The sequence below is a fragment of the Priapulus caudatus genome, unplaced genomic scaffold, assembly GCF_000485595.1.
Source record: "Priapulus caudatus unplaced genomic scaffold, Priapulus_caudatus-5.0.1 Scaffold859, whole genome shotgun sequence".
Lineage (NCBI taxonomy): Eukaryota > Metazoa > Priapulida > Priapulimorpha > Priapulimorphida > Priapulidae > Priapulus > Priapulus caudatus.
Window position 1 is genome coordinate 115,565 of NW_014577920.1, and position 17,283 is coordinate 132,847.

The 17,283-nt window shown below is 46.1% G+C and overlaps 1 protein-coding gene across 1 annotated transcript; it reads right to left on the reverse strand.

Moving 5' to 3' along the window:
- Positions 1–9,852: 9,852 nt before the first annotated feature.
- Positions 9,853–15,707, reverse strand: LOC106814035 (protein lunapark-B-like; the record flags this gene model as incomplete). The annotated part of the gene is made up of 5 exons (XM_014818296.1): positions 9,853–10,039; positions 10,337–10,377; positions 10,711–10,769; positions 11,058–11,245; positions 15,666–15,707. Coding segments are annotated over 5 exons (411 nt in total), but the record flags the coding sequence as incomplete, so codon positions are not given.
- Between the last annotated feature and the right edge of the window lie 1,576 nt (positions 15,708–17,283).

The following is a 17,283-nucleotide window of genomic DNA, read 5'->3' on the forward strand; positions in this document are numbered from 1 at the left end:
CGTCTAAATACCCTTACCTTCTTATGACGTCTATCCTTTACCTCTGATAGAAGACGCACTGTTGCGTTAGAGATAGGCTAAAATTTTCACTTATTGGATTTACGATCAGGTTATTTTCAAGTTCAGTCGATCCAATGGGGTTAGCCGCTAGCTTTGTCAGCAGGTGGCGCAGCGCGGAGTTAGAGGTGTTACAACGATTGCGCAATCAACGGTCAGTTTGGAAAGATACAGGAATCACGAATAGCGATCGTATCATCATAGGCATATAATCAAGTTAAAATGCCTTCGTAAAGTCTGCAGCGATCACTTCAGAGAGGCTGACTATACTAGCACACTTTTAAGTAAGTGTAATATCGAAAATAGCTTATAAACATTAGTTGTTAGCTCATTTTGACTTTGAGGTTTGCAGTCGTTTTCTTGCGTATTCCATACAGTCTAGATTATAAAAAAACTGTTAGTGTTATCATTGACAGCACATTTATCGCTACAGAGCAGTATAATTATAATAGGACAATGCAGTGGCAACGTTCAGCTGGTAATTGGTAAATAATCGAGGCCAGGTGTCTCTAGTACGAGGTACCAGTACCTGGTACAGGTACTTGGCTATATTAATCACGGCATTCATTCTACATGTTTTATTATTGTTATATTGAGATTAGCTCTCGAGTGCTATAGCCTTCGTTGCCACCACGCAATTTTTAAAATATATTTTCATTAACGTTTCTTAAATATGTCTTATTTTTAGACGAAAGAAAGAGACTCAATGTTGACGCTGTAATGTGGCATGTAACACGCCGTCAATGCTCAAAGGAAAATCCCACTTAATGCAGAGACAGTTGTTAAGGATAGACGTATCGCATCTAAGAGGATTCATGTAGAGAGGGTCATTGGTCTAAGCAAGACATTTAAAATATTAAAAAGAGACCTGCCCCATCAGAGATTTCTCTCAGTAGAAGAATTGTTAAGGTGTCTTCATGTTTTCCAACTTTAGGCGAGCTATTGTCAGCAGTAATGCCTAGTGTCTGTAGTAAATGCTGCACTTTTAGAAATAAAGATATACATAATTTGTATTGTAACTTGAGTCTTTAGAGCTTTAATAATCTCAATAAACTCATTACATAACTCCTGAGCACACACAAAAGAATCAACACCCACCTTCACATATGCCACTAATATCACGTGATCTCAATAAACTATTACATAACTCCTGAGCACAGACAAAAGAATCAACACCCACTTCAATATGGACGCAAGCACACACGTACGCATGCACGCACGCACGCACACACACACGCCACATTGTACGTGCGCACATGTACGTGCACACGCACGCACGCACGCACCCATACACGTGGACGTGCACACGCACGCACGCACGCACGCACGCATGCACACACGTGTACCTGCACACGCACGCACACACGCACGCATGCACGTACATGTATGACCACACGCACACGCACGCATGCACGCACGAGTACGTGCACACGCACGCACGCACGCACATGTACGTGCACACACACGCACCATGTACGTGCACACACACGCACACACGTGACCTGCACACGCACGCGCACACACGCACGCATGCACGTACATGTATGACACACGCACACGCACGCACACACGTGCACGTTTACACGCACGCACACACGCACGCATGCACGCATGTGTACGTACACACGCACGCACGCACATACGTGTACGTGCAAACGCACGCACGCATGCACGCATGTGTACGTGCACACGCACGCACGCACGTACATACGCCGCATGCACGCACCTGTACGTGCATACGCACGCACGCAAGCACACACGTGCGCATGCACGCACGGGTACGTACACACGCACCCACGCACGCATGCACGCACGAGTACGTGCACACGCACGCACGCACATGTACGTGCACACGCACGCACACACGTGGACGTGCACACCCACGCACACACGCACGCATGCACGTACATGTATGACCACACGCACGCACGCACGCACGCACGCACGCACGCACACACGTGGACGTGCACACCCACGCACGCATATATATTGTCAGCGCGAATATAGGTGGTGTACGACAGTAGGGGCTCTTCTGCAGGTCATACATGTACCTACATACATACATGAATCTCAATAAACATATTACAAAGCTCCTCAGCACACACAAACGAATAAACACCCACTTCACCCACTCTATCCCGGGTGTGCATATGGGTACGCGGATAATCTTCACCTCTGCAGATGTGCTGCCCTCCAGCGGCAACTGTTTCTAGCGGCTAACCCCATTGATATCCCTAAGACATGTTTCGTTACACCGTTTGGTAGTTACGAACAACTCCGTTGCCCGTTCGGAGTTAAAAATGCGCCTTCACACTTTCAAAGATTGCTTGATTACGTGCTCAGAGGATTACGTCATAAGTGTGCACTGGCGTACATCGATGATATCTGTATATATTCCCCGGATTTCGATACACACATGAGAGACTTGGCAGAGGTGTTTGACAGGCTAGATGAAGCTAACCTAACTCTACGCGCTAGTAAATGTTTCTTTTTAAGGGAATCTATTAGCTATTTGGGGCATGTAATCACCCCAGGCGCAAATAGCCCTGACCCCACGAAGATCAAGGCTGTTCGAGAGTGGGTAACACCGACTACTGCTACAGCAGTACGCCAATTTCTCGGGTTTTCTAGTTACAACAGAAAATTTGTCAAAGGTTACGCGGATATCGCGCGCCCACTTTCTCTTTTAACCCATAAAAACACGCCCTTTGTGTGGTCTGCTGAGGCACAGAATGCATTTACTAAGCTTAAATCCCTATTAACGGAGGCGCCTATTCTCGGTCTTGCAGATAACACCAAACCTTTTCGCTTATATTGTGACGCGTCCTCCTACGCGATAGGAGCGGTCTTAACACAGCTTGATGATAAGGGACAGGAACACCCAATTTATTATCTTAGTAAGCAATTGAATGCAGTAGAGATGCGTTGGGCAGTGGTCGAGAGGGAATGCTACGCGGTCGTCTATGGATTAACCAAGTTACGTCACCTGCTATTGGGTAATGCAATCCAGGTAATAAGTGATCATAAACCCCTCCGTTATATTTTAGACGCTAAATAATTAACGAATGCTAAACTACAACGATGGGCAATAATCATTTCTCAATATGGATGCGACATTGAATATACCACCGGCGCGTCAAATAAACCCACGGACGCGATGTCGAGATTGATATCACCCAAACCCCCACAAGCGGTCATGCGTGATTGTTGCGCTATGCCGCCTACAACACAGCAACAGCTGCTGGGTGACAATAAAGTTAGCGACCCGGTAACCCCTACCACCCCCGCTACGCCTCGTGCGCGGATGCGCGTTGATAAAGGCGAGTCGATTAAGGAGTCAGCAGTGGTTACGATGCCACGGTCGCGTAACCCTCGAGCAACTTCGAATATTGATTTTCCGGGGAGCATATCTGATTTAGTCGAATTACAAAAGGCTGATCCATTTCTCTCACTTGTTCACGAAGTACTAAACAAGGCAGACTGTTCATTTAAAGATGCACGCCTGGTTTCCGACTATTTCATAGATGATACTGTTTTATACCATGTGAAATCACATCCATCACAGCCAGACTACACCCCACAAGTAGCGAATCCACGTGTTTTGGTTACACAAGTACTCCAGCAGTTTCACGATCACTTATATGGTGGACATCTGGGTTTCAGGAAAGTTTATGATAAGGTTTCGGAGCGTTTCTATTGGCCACGTATGTATTCTGATACATATCATTACATTAAATCATGTACTGTTTGTAATGCGCGCAAGCCACAGCGTGTTCGCGTGCCAATGGGACAGGCACCGCTGCCACGTTGTTGCGGTGACGTCGTGGCATTGGATATCACAGGACCTCACCCCATTACAGCGGCAGGGAACCGTTATATGTTAACTTGCTTAGATTTATACTCGAGTTGGCCCGAGGCGTATGCGATCCCAGATAAGGGTTCATTCACGGTGGCAGACGTATTTGTAAACCGTTATATAACCACTCATGGTTGCCCAAAAGCCATATTGACAGATAACGGCTTGGAGTTCGTGAATAAATTACTTGCAAGGTTGACTACACTACTCAAGATCAATCACATACGCACAGCCCCTTATCACCCTGAATCAAACGGCCAGCTAGAACGGTTTTATCAGACACTTGCGACGATGATATCATCGGCAATCGCGGTAGACCACTCAGATTGGGAATTGCATATTAATGCAGTTCTTTTTGCATACAGAACGGCTACTAACGAAACTCAGCTTCACACCGTATTTTCTCAATTACGGCAGGTCTCCTTGTTTACCGTTAGATGTGTTATTATACCCGCGTCGTCTTTCGTATTCAGACGGTCCGGTAATGCATGCGACTGAACGCCTTCACAGGGCGTTCACATACATCGAGCGTAACACGAGGGCAGCTCGTCAGAAAAACAAGCGGCTGTACGACCAACGCGCGAAAGATTTCGCGTTCGAGCCCGGTGATCCCGTGCTGTGGTTTAACCCTGTCTTATCCGGCAGTCAAACACGTAAGTTTGCAAGTTTATGGAGACCTTATTATCGAATTATTGAAAAATTAACGACACGGCGGATGCGGATAAAGCGTGAGGGCGATACTCGCACGTACGATGTGCATGTACAGAATTTGAGACCGGCGCATCCATTCGAGAAGTGGAATAGGCCGAATAATGTGGGTAAATTGAATGACGCATGACCAGTTAGAGACTCGACGCTAGTTACCCTGAGGGTTGTTAGTCCGATGGAGTGCGACGCGTCTAATTCTCAATGGTCACAAGACGATCTCATACCGTTGGCACGTTTGTTTACAGAACGCGATGACACGGCATAGCTTACCGTTACCACGTTTATTTACAGAACGCGATAGCACGGCATAGCTACACCGCTCTGCTGTGCATACTCATGATTTTGCCGGCGATGGCTACAAACATACACCAGCCGACGCAGGGTGTGGTTTTCGTTCCAAGAGGGCAATTATCAATAACACAAAGTACGTGGGCTCTAGCGTTCTCATTAGATTTTACTCCTATTCATAAATATCTTGATGAACTTAAGAAACAGCTATCGGAGATCACGGCACTCCCCGCTGTTCCTTCTAAACCCGCGTCATATAGTTCAGTCGATGCCTATGCGTCTCAAGTTCGAGAGGCGTTACTTACAGAACACGTGACGTGGTTTCAACATTGTTTCGTTTTCATGATGCAACAGCTTAACGACCTTCATTTCCTACATTACGTAAGGGATAGACAAGCAATCATTGCAGGCATCGGTAAACTCTCTAAATTTCTATTTGGCACGGCCACAGAGGAAGATGTTGAAGCTTTGCAGCAGCGTATAGGAGCAATGGGCAATACGCAGCAAGCAATTTTAACTGCAATAGATGATTCGTTAACGGTTATGAAGTATACGCGCATAACGGCGGAGTTGAATAGACGTAATATATCTGTGTTGATGTTACAGACGCAGAGACTTACTACTGCTGTCAACAGCATTTTGGGTAAAATGACAGGTTGGTAGGCTGCAACTCAGCGGGAATTCATTACGCTAACGAAATTGCAACTGGCATTAACTAGTTTAAAACTTGCTTTTGATCACGGGCGGGATGCGCTCGATACGATTGCGCAGTCAGTCGCTATATTACTATCGGGGCGTTTGATAATCCCTATGGGCGTAACTACGGGGTGTCCGATAGCGTTATTTAGAAACCTAACAACAGAAATACGGGCATTGTGCGCCAAGCGTGTTACATTTTACGCGAGAGCTACCCCTAGGGCAGATTATCTGCTTAATGGACGTTGGTTAATTTCGACCCCACCCCTCCTTACGCCATCACTACGCGTGCCCATATCATGCCAGCCACGAGCGGCATCTCAAGTTCAGGTGCGTGAACTACAAATCACGCATCAACAAGTTATTACCCTACATTCGGCATGTAAGGGTGAATCTCGTTATTTTTCCCTCCCATCGTTTTTCCATCACGAATCTGACGGGGATTTCGAGCCAGTATTGGAAACCGTTGGACCCGCGTTTGATGACGAGATTCCAGATATATGGGCCGAGTATTACGCACTCCCGTAGTGAGGATCCCACTTCCCCCGTAGCGTTCGTTACCGGTTAGCACTAGGTGGGCAGGGGGTACTAATTAATTATACGGTATTAAGCGACAGTTAAATGTGTAGCCATCTCGTTGTAATGCTCACCTAGCTGTAGATCATTGGTGTTTGAAGTGTAGAGGCATGCACGACGCATACTTATTTTATATCTAGTACATAGCGTTCATTATTTCGCTACAGTTTAAGTGCACTTTGATAAGCGTGGCGATGTTATAGCGTCATGCACTATATTATTAATAATAAGCAGCATCATGGTTAAGAAATAGAGATATAATGACTATGATGATAGTTAAGAAATATGTTTATTTTATTGTATTAATTTTTTTTCGCGCTTCGCAAATGCATCGCGGATTTGTTGTTTCTGTTGCAGAACTCCAGTTATTCTATGAATGCCACGAGTAGGAGCTAACGTACGCGGGTCAGTTAGTCACCGCGTTCAACCTGAGCCCCATTGTTCTGCCAGCAGACACGCCCTGGGTTGCATTCATACTGCAAATGCTCGAGGGGAATCCCTGGTCCGTACATCTGGGAAGGACGATCGCTAACGAAGAGTTTATGTGGGGGTAGCATCTGACCCTCCCAGAGTACATGAAGATTATGCGCGCCCTGCTAGCAGGCCGTTACGGCATGGTGGCCTGTTTGTTAGCTGATCGATACCTATCTGCTAATGTCCCCCAACCGCCTAGTGTGACGGCCTGTGAGTCATTCGTAGGTGGGAGCATACCTTTGCCCCCACCGGGAGTGACGGCGGCTTCAACTTCGTGGTGGCAGGTGGCGGCCGCAGACGACCACCGGCAAATTTTGGCCCCTGTTTTGGAACACCCGATCGTCGCTTACCAGTTGCCCGCCGGCCTCTTTGTGCGCGATTTTGTTTTAAGTGGTATGCACTTGGAGCGCTACGCCCCCTTAATTGATTGGGGCGAACTATTTCGAGCTTGGAGGATGCAATTCCCCTTCATCTGGGTTAGGTGGGACCCTCGGGCATGTGCATTGGATTTCTACATAGGGGCCGGGGTCCCAAATGCCTTACCGTATCATGCGCGCCCCGGAGGGAGACGAGGCAGCCTGGGGACACAACGTCCTCGGCGCGGCGAGACTCCACCGGGGAGACTCCACCGAGACGACGGATACGACTCGCCCGCAGAAGGATTGAGGACGACACTCCCATCACACCCCCATTACACGCCCAGGCAGCAACGACGGAGAACGTCTGCACGACGCCATGACGCGTCACCAAACAGCGGGTGGCCCGAGGCAGCAACGGAGTGCACGCCGTTTGCGCCACGGGCCCACCGAGCCGCTAGGCCGCGCCGTTATGAACATTACGGCAACGGGCGAACTTTGCAAACGTTTATGAGCAGGTCCAACACTCAATTGCCATCGCCCCGGGATGCTACCACGGCGCGGCTGGAAAAGATAACAACGCAGACGCCTGGACGGGGGACTATCAGCACTTCGCCGGTATGGCCGACGGCCTTCAAGAGGACCCCCCACTACGACCAGACCAGACCAGGGGAGGCAACCCGAGATGGAGAAGAAACTCCCCACTGTATATTTAAGTGCAGTCACACACATCATTTTGCATCAGCTTTGATGGTCGGGGCGACCATCTTTGAATAATGGGAGGAGATGTATCGAGGAGTGTTTATGGTACATAAACACTGGCTACATCCGAGCCCGCCCGTCGCGATAATGAATCCCGATGGTGACACTGAGGTGCAACAAATGAGAAGAGGCGATGGTCGAGAAGCACCTGCTCTCGAAGTCGCACCGTGAGAAACTCGCGCCGTGAGAAACGTGTCACTAAGGCGCGGGTTTATGATAACCAATTACGGACAGACTTAAAAGCGAAGGCTCTAGCCGAGCTCGAGAGAACTTGGCTGTCTTTCTGAGTGACTCTTGTTCCCTCGTTTGCTACAGCGTTCACCCACATTCCATATCTTGTATTGCCTACTCTGTATCTTGTATCTAGTTCGACGTCCATCATGTCGAACAATAAACACCAGTGTGGTACGTTACTACCATAGTTGTTGTCTATCTGTTGGTTTGCGTTCTCCCACTCCTGCATCTACCTACATACCTACACCTACCTACGCCTAGCCTTAGATCGCCAGTAGTCTTACCCCGCTAACGAATCACATCGTTACAGTAGTATAGAAAGCCGCTGAGATCAATGATGAATATGTTAATCAAGATTGTTGAAGAATGTGGTTTTTATGATGTGTTAGATTAGTAGCTTGTGGTAATTAGAAGTCTGGAATCCTGTGGTGTATGTATGCATGTAACATTGTAATTGGCTGATATTGTGAATTACATTTTTTGTATTTAAATTGACTACGTCACGAATTTTCTATGGTAAAATTTGTAAAATTGTTGTTGCCATTTTTTTACACTAAAAGTAATATCGTCAAATTCTTACCTGATAAGATTGTTTCTCAACTAGTCAAAAATCCAAAAAACCTGGACGATTTGATATTAGTGTTCCTGACATTAATTGCTTGCTATAGGATATTTATGCGTCACGAGTGTATGTTCACATCGAACAATATAGTAAAATAAGAAGTATAATGCAGCAATTTAACCATAAAAGGTGAACAGAATTACTTATATTTTGTGAAAAAGTGGAAATATATTTTTTATTTTTTACTATTTACGGTGACGTAATCACTTTAACATTTGTTGTTCAGGTTGTAAGGCTGTTCTGTTCACGGAGCTGGTGTTTAAGAGATCCAGCGGAACAGTAAGTTAGCATCTACTATGATTCAGGCATAATTAGCAATTTGCATAATTTCGATAAGGTAATTTATGGTGTTTATGAATATGAGAATTGTTAGCACGCTCATATATTAAAGACATGTAAGTATTTGGTTTTTGCAGAATTGAATGCTAGCTACCGTTGATACGGTATTATACGTTAATAAAGCATATCAATCAAAGTCGGATTCTCTTGATGTATTCGTCGACTCTTGTAGTCAAGTCTCATCTTTCCGCACAGCGGCTACGTCGTGCACCTCGTCTCCGCGCACAGCTACCACCTGCAGCTGTGCGTCGCGAGCTTCGTCGCCTCGTTTGCTCCCGTGGTGCCCCCTGGCGACATCGCGACACACGAGGTGGCACGCGCTTCTGCGCGCACGCGCTCCGGCGCGCGGTCGTGCGCATCGTCCCGCTCGCTCCCGCCGTGATCCTCCGGCAGCTGAGCGCGCTCTACTCGCACCGGACGCGCGCGCCGCACACGCAGACGTGCTTCCTTCAGAACGCGCTCCACGTGACGACGTACCTCCCCGCTCTGCGCGGCGACGTCGTCGCCATCGTCGTCGCGCGGATGCTGCAGATCGACGCGCTGCTGACGCGGCGCGACGTCGACGAGATGCGGGCGAGGAGCGTCGCCACGACGACGCCCGACGACGATCAGATATTCGAGATGGAAGAGCTTCATGTGGGTGGGTGCGATGTTGCTGCGTGTAGCTGCTGTTGTTGTTGTTGTTCTTGTTATTGATTGTCTTCTTTGCATCTTTGCATTATTGTTCTAGGCTTCTTCTCCTCCTTTTTTACTCTGCCTCTTCGTCCTTTATCTTCTTGTTTGTCTTGGTCTTGTTGGTGGTGTTGTTGTTGTTGTCGTCGTTGTTGTTGTTGTTGTTGTTGTTGTTGTTGTTGTTGGTCATCTTCTTTTCTCCCTTTCTCCTTCTTTTTCGTCTTCGTCGTTGCTGTTACTGTTGTTATTCTTGTTATTGATCGTCTTCTTTGCTTCCTCCTCCTCCCCCTACTCCTCCTCCACCCGTCCTCTTACTATTCATAATGTCACGCTCATTCTCTCGGCAATTTCAGCCGACACGAATCTGCTGACTCCATCACTCTCCATCACCTCTTCAAGCTGCAAAAGAAAACGAACGGGTGTGCTACGACGAGCTATCTCGGAAACAACTGAACATGTCACGAGCTTGGAAATCAAGTGAAAGAGTATTTTATCAATACGATAGAAGTATATACGTGCATATATTTGTTCGCGATCACCTCAACCAACTAGATGTAGACTTTTAATGGCTCATAGGCTTAGCGGCTGGTGCCACTGTCTGTTTCTGCCCCCTCCCCAGCTGTGTTTAACTCTGGAGAATGAGGTAATGTAATACGATTCCACTGTTAGCAGGGTTAATGCGGGCTATAGACGCACCAGCTGTCGTTTCTCGTCTCTCAGCTCCACCAGCCTGATTTCTGGAATAGCAAAATAACGGTAAATGTGTGAGTGATGACACAACACTAAGAAGATTTGCCTCACAAATGTCACTGTTCTCGCAATAAGGAATAGGCTGAGTATATATGTGAATATAATAGTGTTTCCACAAAGATTCTTCTTGACTTTTAGTTTCAGGGTTAAGGTTATGGTTAGAGTTAGTGTTCATTGTTCTATTGCAGTTACCACACGTTTATGCTGAATTGATGATGACGTTGGCTGGAGACTCAGCACGACTGACACGAACTGTCACATTTGTTTTACCACTCGCATCACTTTCATGCACGGTTGCCCGCTGCCGCACGTCCGCCTACCTTTTTCAGTGATTCGTCGTACATAGCGCCAGTGTAGGAATCTTTTCCATCCATAGATTCTGAAGCAATGGACGAGATACGAAACATGAGATGAACGAATGGATGAGAATGAAATTTGCTTGCAAGAGAGTTAAACGTTTAACATCACACGATCCGTATAATACGTTCTACGTATACGATATACGTATATACGATTATTACATTTTCATTATGTGTGTATAACAGTGATGTATCATGTATGATAACAGGGCCTACATGGAAACCAGCATTGTTGTTGTTTTGTAGCTACCCTGTTTTGATAAATAAAACATAATACTACTACTACTATATGTTTGCTAGACACTTACAGGAAGGGGAATGCCACGAACGGTAGCAGATACAGGAATCGATCCGACCAGTTGTCCGGGAAGTAGAAGATGTAGCAGAAGATGGCGCATATCACGTAGATGACGATCGAGTACAGCAGCAGAGTGTCTATGTAGTGCTTCAACTTCTGCTGTTTGTGTCGCTTGAATTCTTGTATAGCGCGCGCTTCCTGCAGTAAAAACGAACGTCGCCATCTTGGATTCCGGATTCCAGCACGGACGCCGGATGATGTCACGCAAATCAATCTACTATCGAGCAGTCGCAGTGATTTATACAAGCGCAAGGTTTCGTGAGAATTGAGTGAAGAATGATAGCAAATCATGTACGTGCAATACCAAGGTGTACCGTATCGTAGATATGGTTCTGTATTGATTTTAATGCAATAGAACGACGTTGACTTAATAAATAGAGCAAGTATGTTTGTTCAATTTTATTTTAATTTGGAGAGAATCACGATTACTTCATGATTGTGTAAACACAAACAATAATTTACCTTAGTAGTTCGTTTTATTCAAGAAACGTAGCTGAACTGAACACGAGTTACAAAACCGCCACTGACGAACTCCGTAGCTCCCCTGGCTCTCAAAATATCTAACTTAACAGATAGACAATCAGTAAACATTATGACATCTCCTTCTCTTTGGATAAACATCTTATTCTATAGGCATGAATGACTTTGAAATGACAAAAGAATCAACTTTTCAATAATGCCTAAACCAACGACACTTAACACTAATTCAGACAGTAGGGTAGACTGCCCACTGTCTTGGACTTCAGAATCCAGGGATTATTCTGCCCTGTAGCGGATCTATCGCTTAAACTAACACTTGTAGCAGTCTCTGGAAACGCTGGAGCGTGGACGCGACTGCCGCGCATCCTTGTGAAGGTCACTGGTCACGATAGGTTGTTTGCTGACATTCCGATGGCGAAGCCGGGTATCTTGCATTCATTTCTGCGGCCTGCGGGCACCATGTGCCTGCGCATGTTGGCGTAAAGCGTTGGTCCAGAACAGACCGGTTTCCTCTGCTGCGGCACAACTATGCCTTGCGTGTGTGGGCTGTGAGGTGGATGTAGGCTTGCTGAATTCACAGCAGATCCGTCCCCAACATGCTGCCAGGGGTCCCGGCAACTCTAATTGGCTGCAGCGGTTGTGTCACGCTGTGATCGGCTTGCTCTTGCCGACACTGTCCACGCATCGTATCGACCATATTCTAAGTCGTGCCAGGTTCGGCAGCCATATGGCTGTCCTGCTCTTTCACGGCACTCGAGATGCCTTGTGTGGAATTCATGTAGTCGTTCTAAAGCGTCCTGCCTCATCGCCACTAGGCAAGAACTATTCTACTCTGTTAGAACAACTAGTTCATTTGTCACCGATAGTCCGGAGGCGTACGATGGTAATTTGCCTCAAAGGCTCCGGCCACACGCTCACTCTTATTTTTGGCCACCCGTTGATGACATAACGCATTACTTGCATTGCGAACATCGTCCTTTCTCCTGTAGCCATCCCTGATCTGTGTCTAGTTTGTTAGGTGACGCTGGCCAAGTCCTACTTAAACTGTGTCCACTATCATCTGATCATCTTGATCCAGCTGTACTATCCCTGTTGATAGCTAGGGGATTGCGTGAGATAGTGCATCTAGCCACTTATCTGTTTTTACCCGGCAAAAACTCTGAACAACAGGATTGAACGCCATCATTCGCAGCAAAGACGCTGACGCGAATCGGGATTTCATTCAATGTTCTTGCTGTCAGTAGAGGCCACCTAATGGCTTGTGGTCGGCAGCTGAGTAAACTTGGTAATCCCACGAGATCCTTGACAGGTTTTGTCGCATGCCATACTGCCGCCATGACATTCCTTCCAATGGTCGAGCGTAACGCTGCTCAGCCGGGGGTGTTGAAGTGTTCTTGGAGCAGAATGCTAGCTGTTTCAAGCCTTCTTCATCCTCTTCTGCTAGGAGTACGCGCCCCTAATCCCCGAAACTGCTAGACATCAGCACTTATGATCGTTGCTTTTTTCGCATCATAGAGTATGCTAGGTGTTGGGAAGCGCTATAGGTAGCGCTGTTTGGTTCTCTGGAATGGCACCTTGCTGACTTGCCCCCCATAACAGGACACTGTCAGACTCTCAGCAGATCTGTCATGGGCTTCATAACGAAGACAGAGTAGTTTGCAAACTTGCGCCTAGATATTGGAACATTCAATCAAAGCTACGAAGTTCCCTGACATTGGATGGCTGGAGTCAGATCCATTCATAGCCCTACTTTCTCTGGGTCTGCGCTTGATACCTTCGAAGCAACTGATATGACGGTCCACCAAAGTAAAACCAATTCTTTAGTCCTAAACTGCGCATTTCTCTCGGTTTAAACGGAAGACCTGCTTCCTGCAGTCGTCGGTCAGACACTTCAGTTAGCCTCCTTTCAGTGCCTCCTCCATGGATCGCCGATGAGACCAACATACCAATTCCATTCAGGTGACTCTACTGCTTCAAGCCTAGAGAACTCGCGTTCATTTTTCGCTAGGAAGATCTTGCGCCGAAGGTAATTCCGAAGGAGAACGCCGGAGCAGAATGACCATTACTCCAAACGGCTCGTCATGAATGTTGTGGACAGTTGGCTTTTCTCATCCAAGCGGGCATCTCGCCAAAAACCACTTGCTGCATCCAAGTTAGGTAAAGTACTTGGATGGAGCCAACTTAAGTGGCCGATGTCGCTTAGATTCGGAAGGTATTAATGCTTCTCATGCGCAACAGCCCTGATTCAGTCTTGTTTAGGTCAAGCCAAATGCGCGTTTACATTTGTTCTTCTGAACCGCGCAACCATAGCGCACACCATTCCTGCGGCCAGTGACAGACGGATCACCTCCACTATCCTGCATTTCCGTATTCTGTTTCACGCATCGCATCGGGAAAACGGAACTTTTCGTGCAATGTTGACACAGTTGGTGTTACCCCTGCTCAAAACTGATCCTTGACGTGCGTTTCGGTCGTTCAAGAGACCAATCTGAGCTGACTGACTCAAGATTTTATCTACATGCGGTAACTAGGCCCATTTTCTTTGCCACTCCACGCAGGGCTAGCAGCTGACTGGTCGCTGTTGCCATCTATCACGACTACACGAAATGTATAGACTTTCCCTGTCGCTGGTATTGATGACAGCTGTAAATGCACTAGAACCTTGAGCTCGCCCAGGACTGTTTGAGCTTGACCTTGTGTGCATCAGGTGTGGGCGACCTTTTCATTGATCCGCCAGATGGTCGCTGAAATACACGTACGTTCAGCTCTGGTGTCTATTTTAATTTTACAGTTGAAGCGCATATCGTTCAGTGCGCACATACACGCTTCACTCCTCCTCATGCCAATCAATTGTTGCCCAAGAATATATTCCTCCCCCTCGGATGATATCCTGAGATGTCACGTGCGTCTGTTGCCACATCTAACTATTCCACTCGGTGCTTTTACCCACTGCGGACACACCGAAAGAGAAACCTGTCCATGCTTATTGCATAACCTACAGATCTGTCACTAGCATGGCAGTTTACCACCCCTGGGTGACAGCCCCTCTAACCACAACGGTTTGCATTTCTGTTTTGTTTTGTGCCGCTGCTGACATTCTTCTTCCGACTTTGCGGTCTACTGCTCCCTTGGTTTGAACCTTGCCTGCTAACTCCTGCGTGCGAAGCTTGCTTGCGTGTACCATCTGTAATTTTACCTGTTCGATGCTGGCTGCCACTGCCGAACTTTTATCTAGGGTCATAAGCTGGCATCAGCTCAGTTTTGCTTCACCGCCGGTTAGGAGAGTCCCGACAAACCTGATCCTCGTACTGGGTCTTCTGATCCTTGTACTCGCAATTCTCCACCATTGCTTGAAGGTATCCTTAGAGATTCCTCCACCGTCTCCTCCCTACTTTCGACCCTCTCTGAAAGAAGTGATCTCTGTGTATGTATCATTTCTTTTCCGGAGATGAGCAGTACGTGTGAATTCTTGACAACTGTTCGTAATCAGTGTCCGTTTCTCCTCTCTAATGTGGCACTAGGGTTTTCTGGGTCAGGCACATCATTGCGAAACAAATTTCAACGTTTTGATATTTTGTGGTTTTATACCTCCCGATACAGGATAAGTGAGTCCTGTACTTCTCCCCGTCTTCTTTGTGAAGTGTTATGGCTTTTTCCGAAAGTCGTCCGAATTCGTCTATCACTCACTCCACATTCTTCAGCTGATTGAACGTAAACTTGCGCAAGGGCGGTCATTATCGCGCCATTTTCTTGGGACACATGACTATCGTGATTCCAGGTGCCACCGCGTATCAACTGAGGTCGACTAGACTACACCTTTAGACACAAACGTACCGCGCGTTGTCTGTCAAGAGCACTACAATGTGTATTGAAACTGTTCTTGAATACTTCTGACACCATGTCATGATTGTGTAACAACAAACAAGATTATTTAACCTTATGTAGATTCGTTTTATTCCAAGAAAACGTAGCTGAATCTGACACGAGATTACAAACCGCCATACGAACTCCCGTAGCTCCCCTGGCTCCTCAAATATCTAACTAACAGATAGAACAATCAGTAACTTATGGACATTACCTTTTCAACTTTATCCAGCCGTTCTATTCGGGTTGGCTTAGACTATAATGAATAAAAATAAATGCCAGTGCGTATATCACAGACGGCCCTCGCTACCACATCGCCATCCCAATTGCACGCGAACAAATTAGCTAATCTGCGCGATTAATTGAGTCTATTATGTCCGCGCAGAAAAAAGTGACGAACCGTATATTTCCCGATAATAACATGACCCAGCAACATCTGATCCTATTTGTCAGCTCGAAACACATGATTCGTACAGACTGAAATTTTTTTCAAGGACTTTTCAATGACATTTTACTCGGAAATCCTAAGGACATTTTATTAGACATTTTTCGAATTCATAACAGCAAACATTAACCTGGATTAATTTATTAAACCCCATCTTAATCACTGCATGTCACCTCTAAAACTTACCTGGATGACATTTAATAAACCCTTCTAACCCGTCTAATTTTAGTCACTTACATGTAATTTGTGATTCATCATTTAATGTCTATCGTGTCTAATAGCTTTTTAAAGCTCCATTAAACGCAATTTTTATGAGGTTTCGCAAAAACATTATTGATGGTACAGAATATTTCTGTTTTAATTACAGGCAATATTCTTCTAACAAGATAGCCGGCAGTGGACAGCGCTCATCTAACGTCTACGCGCGCGGATGTGACTCGTGGTGCGGATCTAGTGAAACCCTGTTGAAAAAGTTCCCAAATGTGTTCACATAACACGCCAAACAGTGGAGGCACAGGGATGGTATCATGGACCTTCTCAAAGGAATGATTCGTTGGATCGTTATAAAAGGTGCCACGAAGTGGTCGCGTACGTTTAAGCGTTTCTAGTTAAAATGAGAAGCCTCCATCGTACGTAGTATGCAACAACTATTTGCCAAGACAAATAGGTAAAGCACACATCCATTTACCTACCAAACTACAGCTGAAAATAGAGACGCTACCACCTGTAACTAATTAACGCAGGCCAAAACCTACCAGACAACCACACTGCACTGGCACGTCGGCAGTGGCATACGTTACAGTAACACACTGACAGTAGCAGCAATGCCATAGAAATATACATTTAAGGTAGCATTAAAACCTCTTCAACCAATTTGCCTGTCTGAAATTTCACTTACATTGAGCTGCATACAATTCAGGCATGTATTTTAGATTCTCAGGGGTGAGCAATGCGCAGCCAATAAACCGTATTGCATAGTATTACCATACGACAAAACGTATATGCAGATATTTTCAATACGTATGGAATGTATCCATGCATGAATATATTAACAATGATGTTTTAATATCATCATATAGATTGTATTATATGACCGATGATTAAATTTCTCATGTTTTTCTTGAGAAACAGAAGCCGGCAATGTTGTTCCGCTGACAGTATGCGTCAGGCGCCGAAACCATTTTGAATTGTGGGGACAGCCAGTTAGCAACACTGCGAAGCGGTGAGGGGAGTTTTTAAATTAGACCCTCAGATGCGTTTCTGGCGAGCATATCATAAAATCAAGAAAACAAAAGCAAGAAAAACCAATCATTTGGTGTGAGGCTGATCACAAAATAAAATGGTCGTTATTATTTGTTGGTCAGTCATATCATATATGATCTTTCGG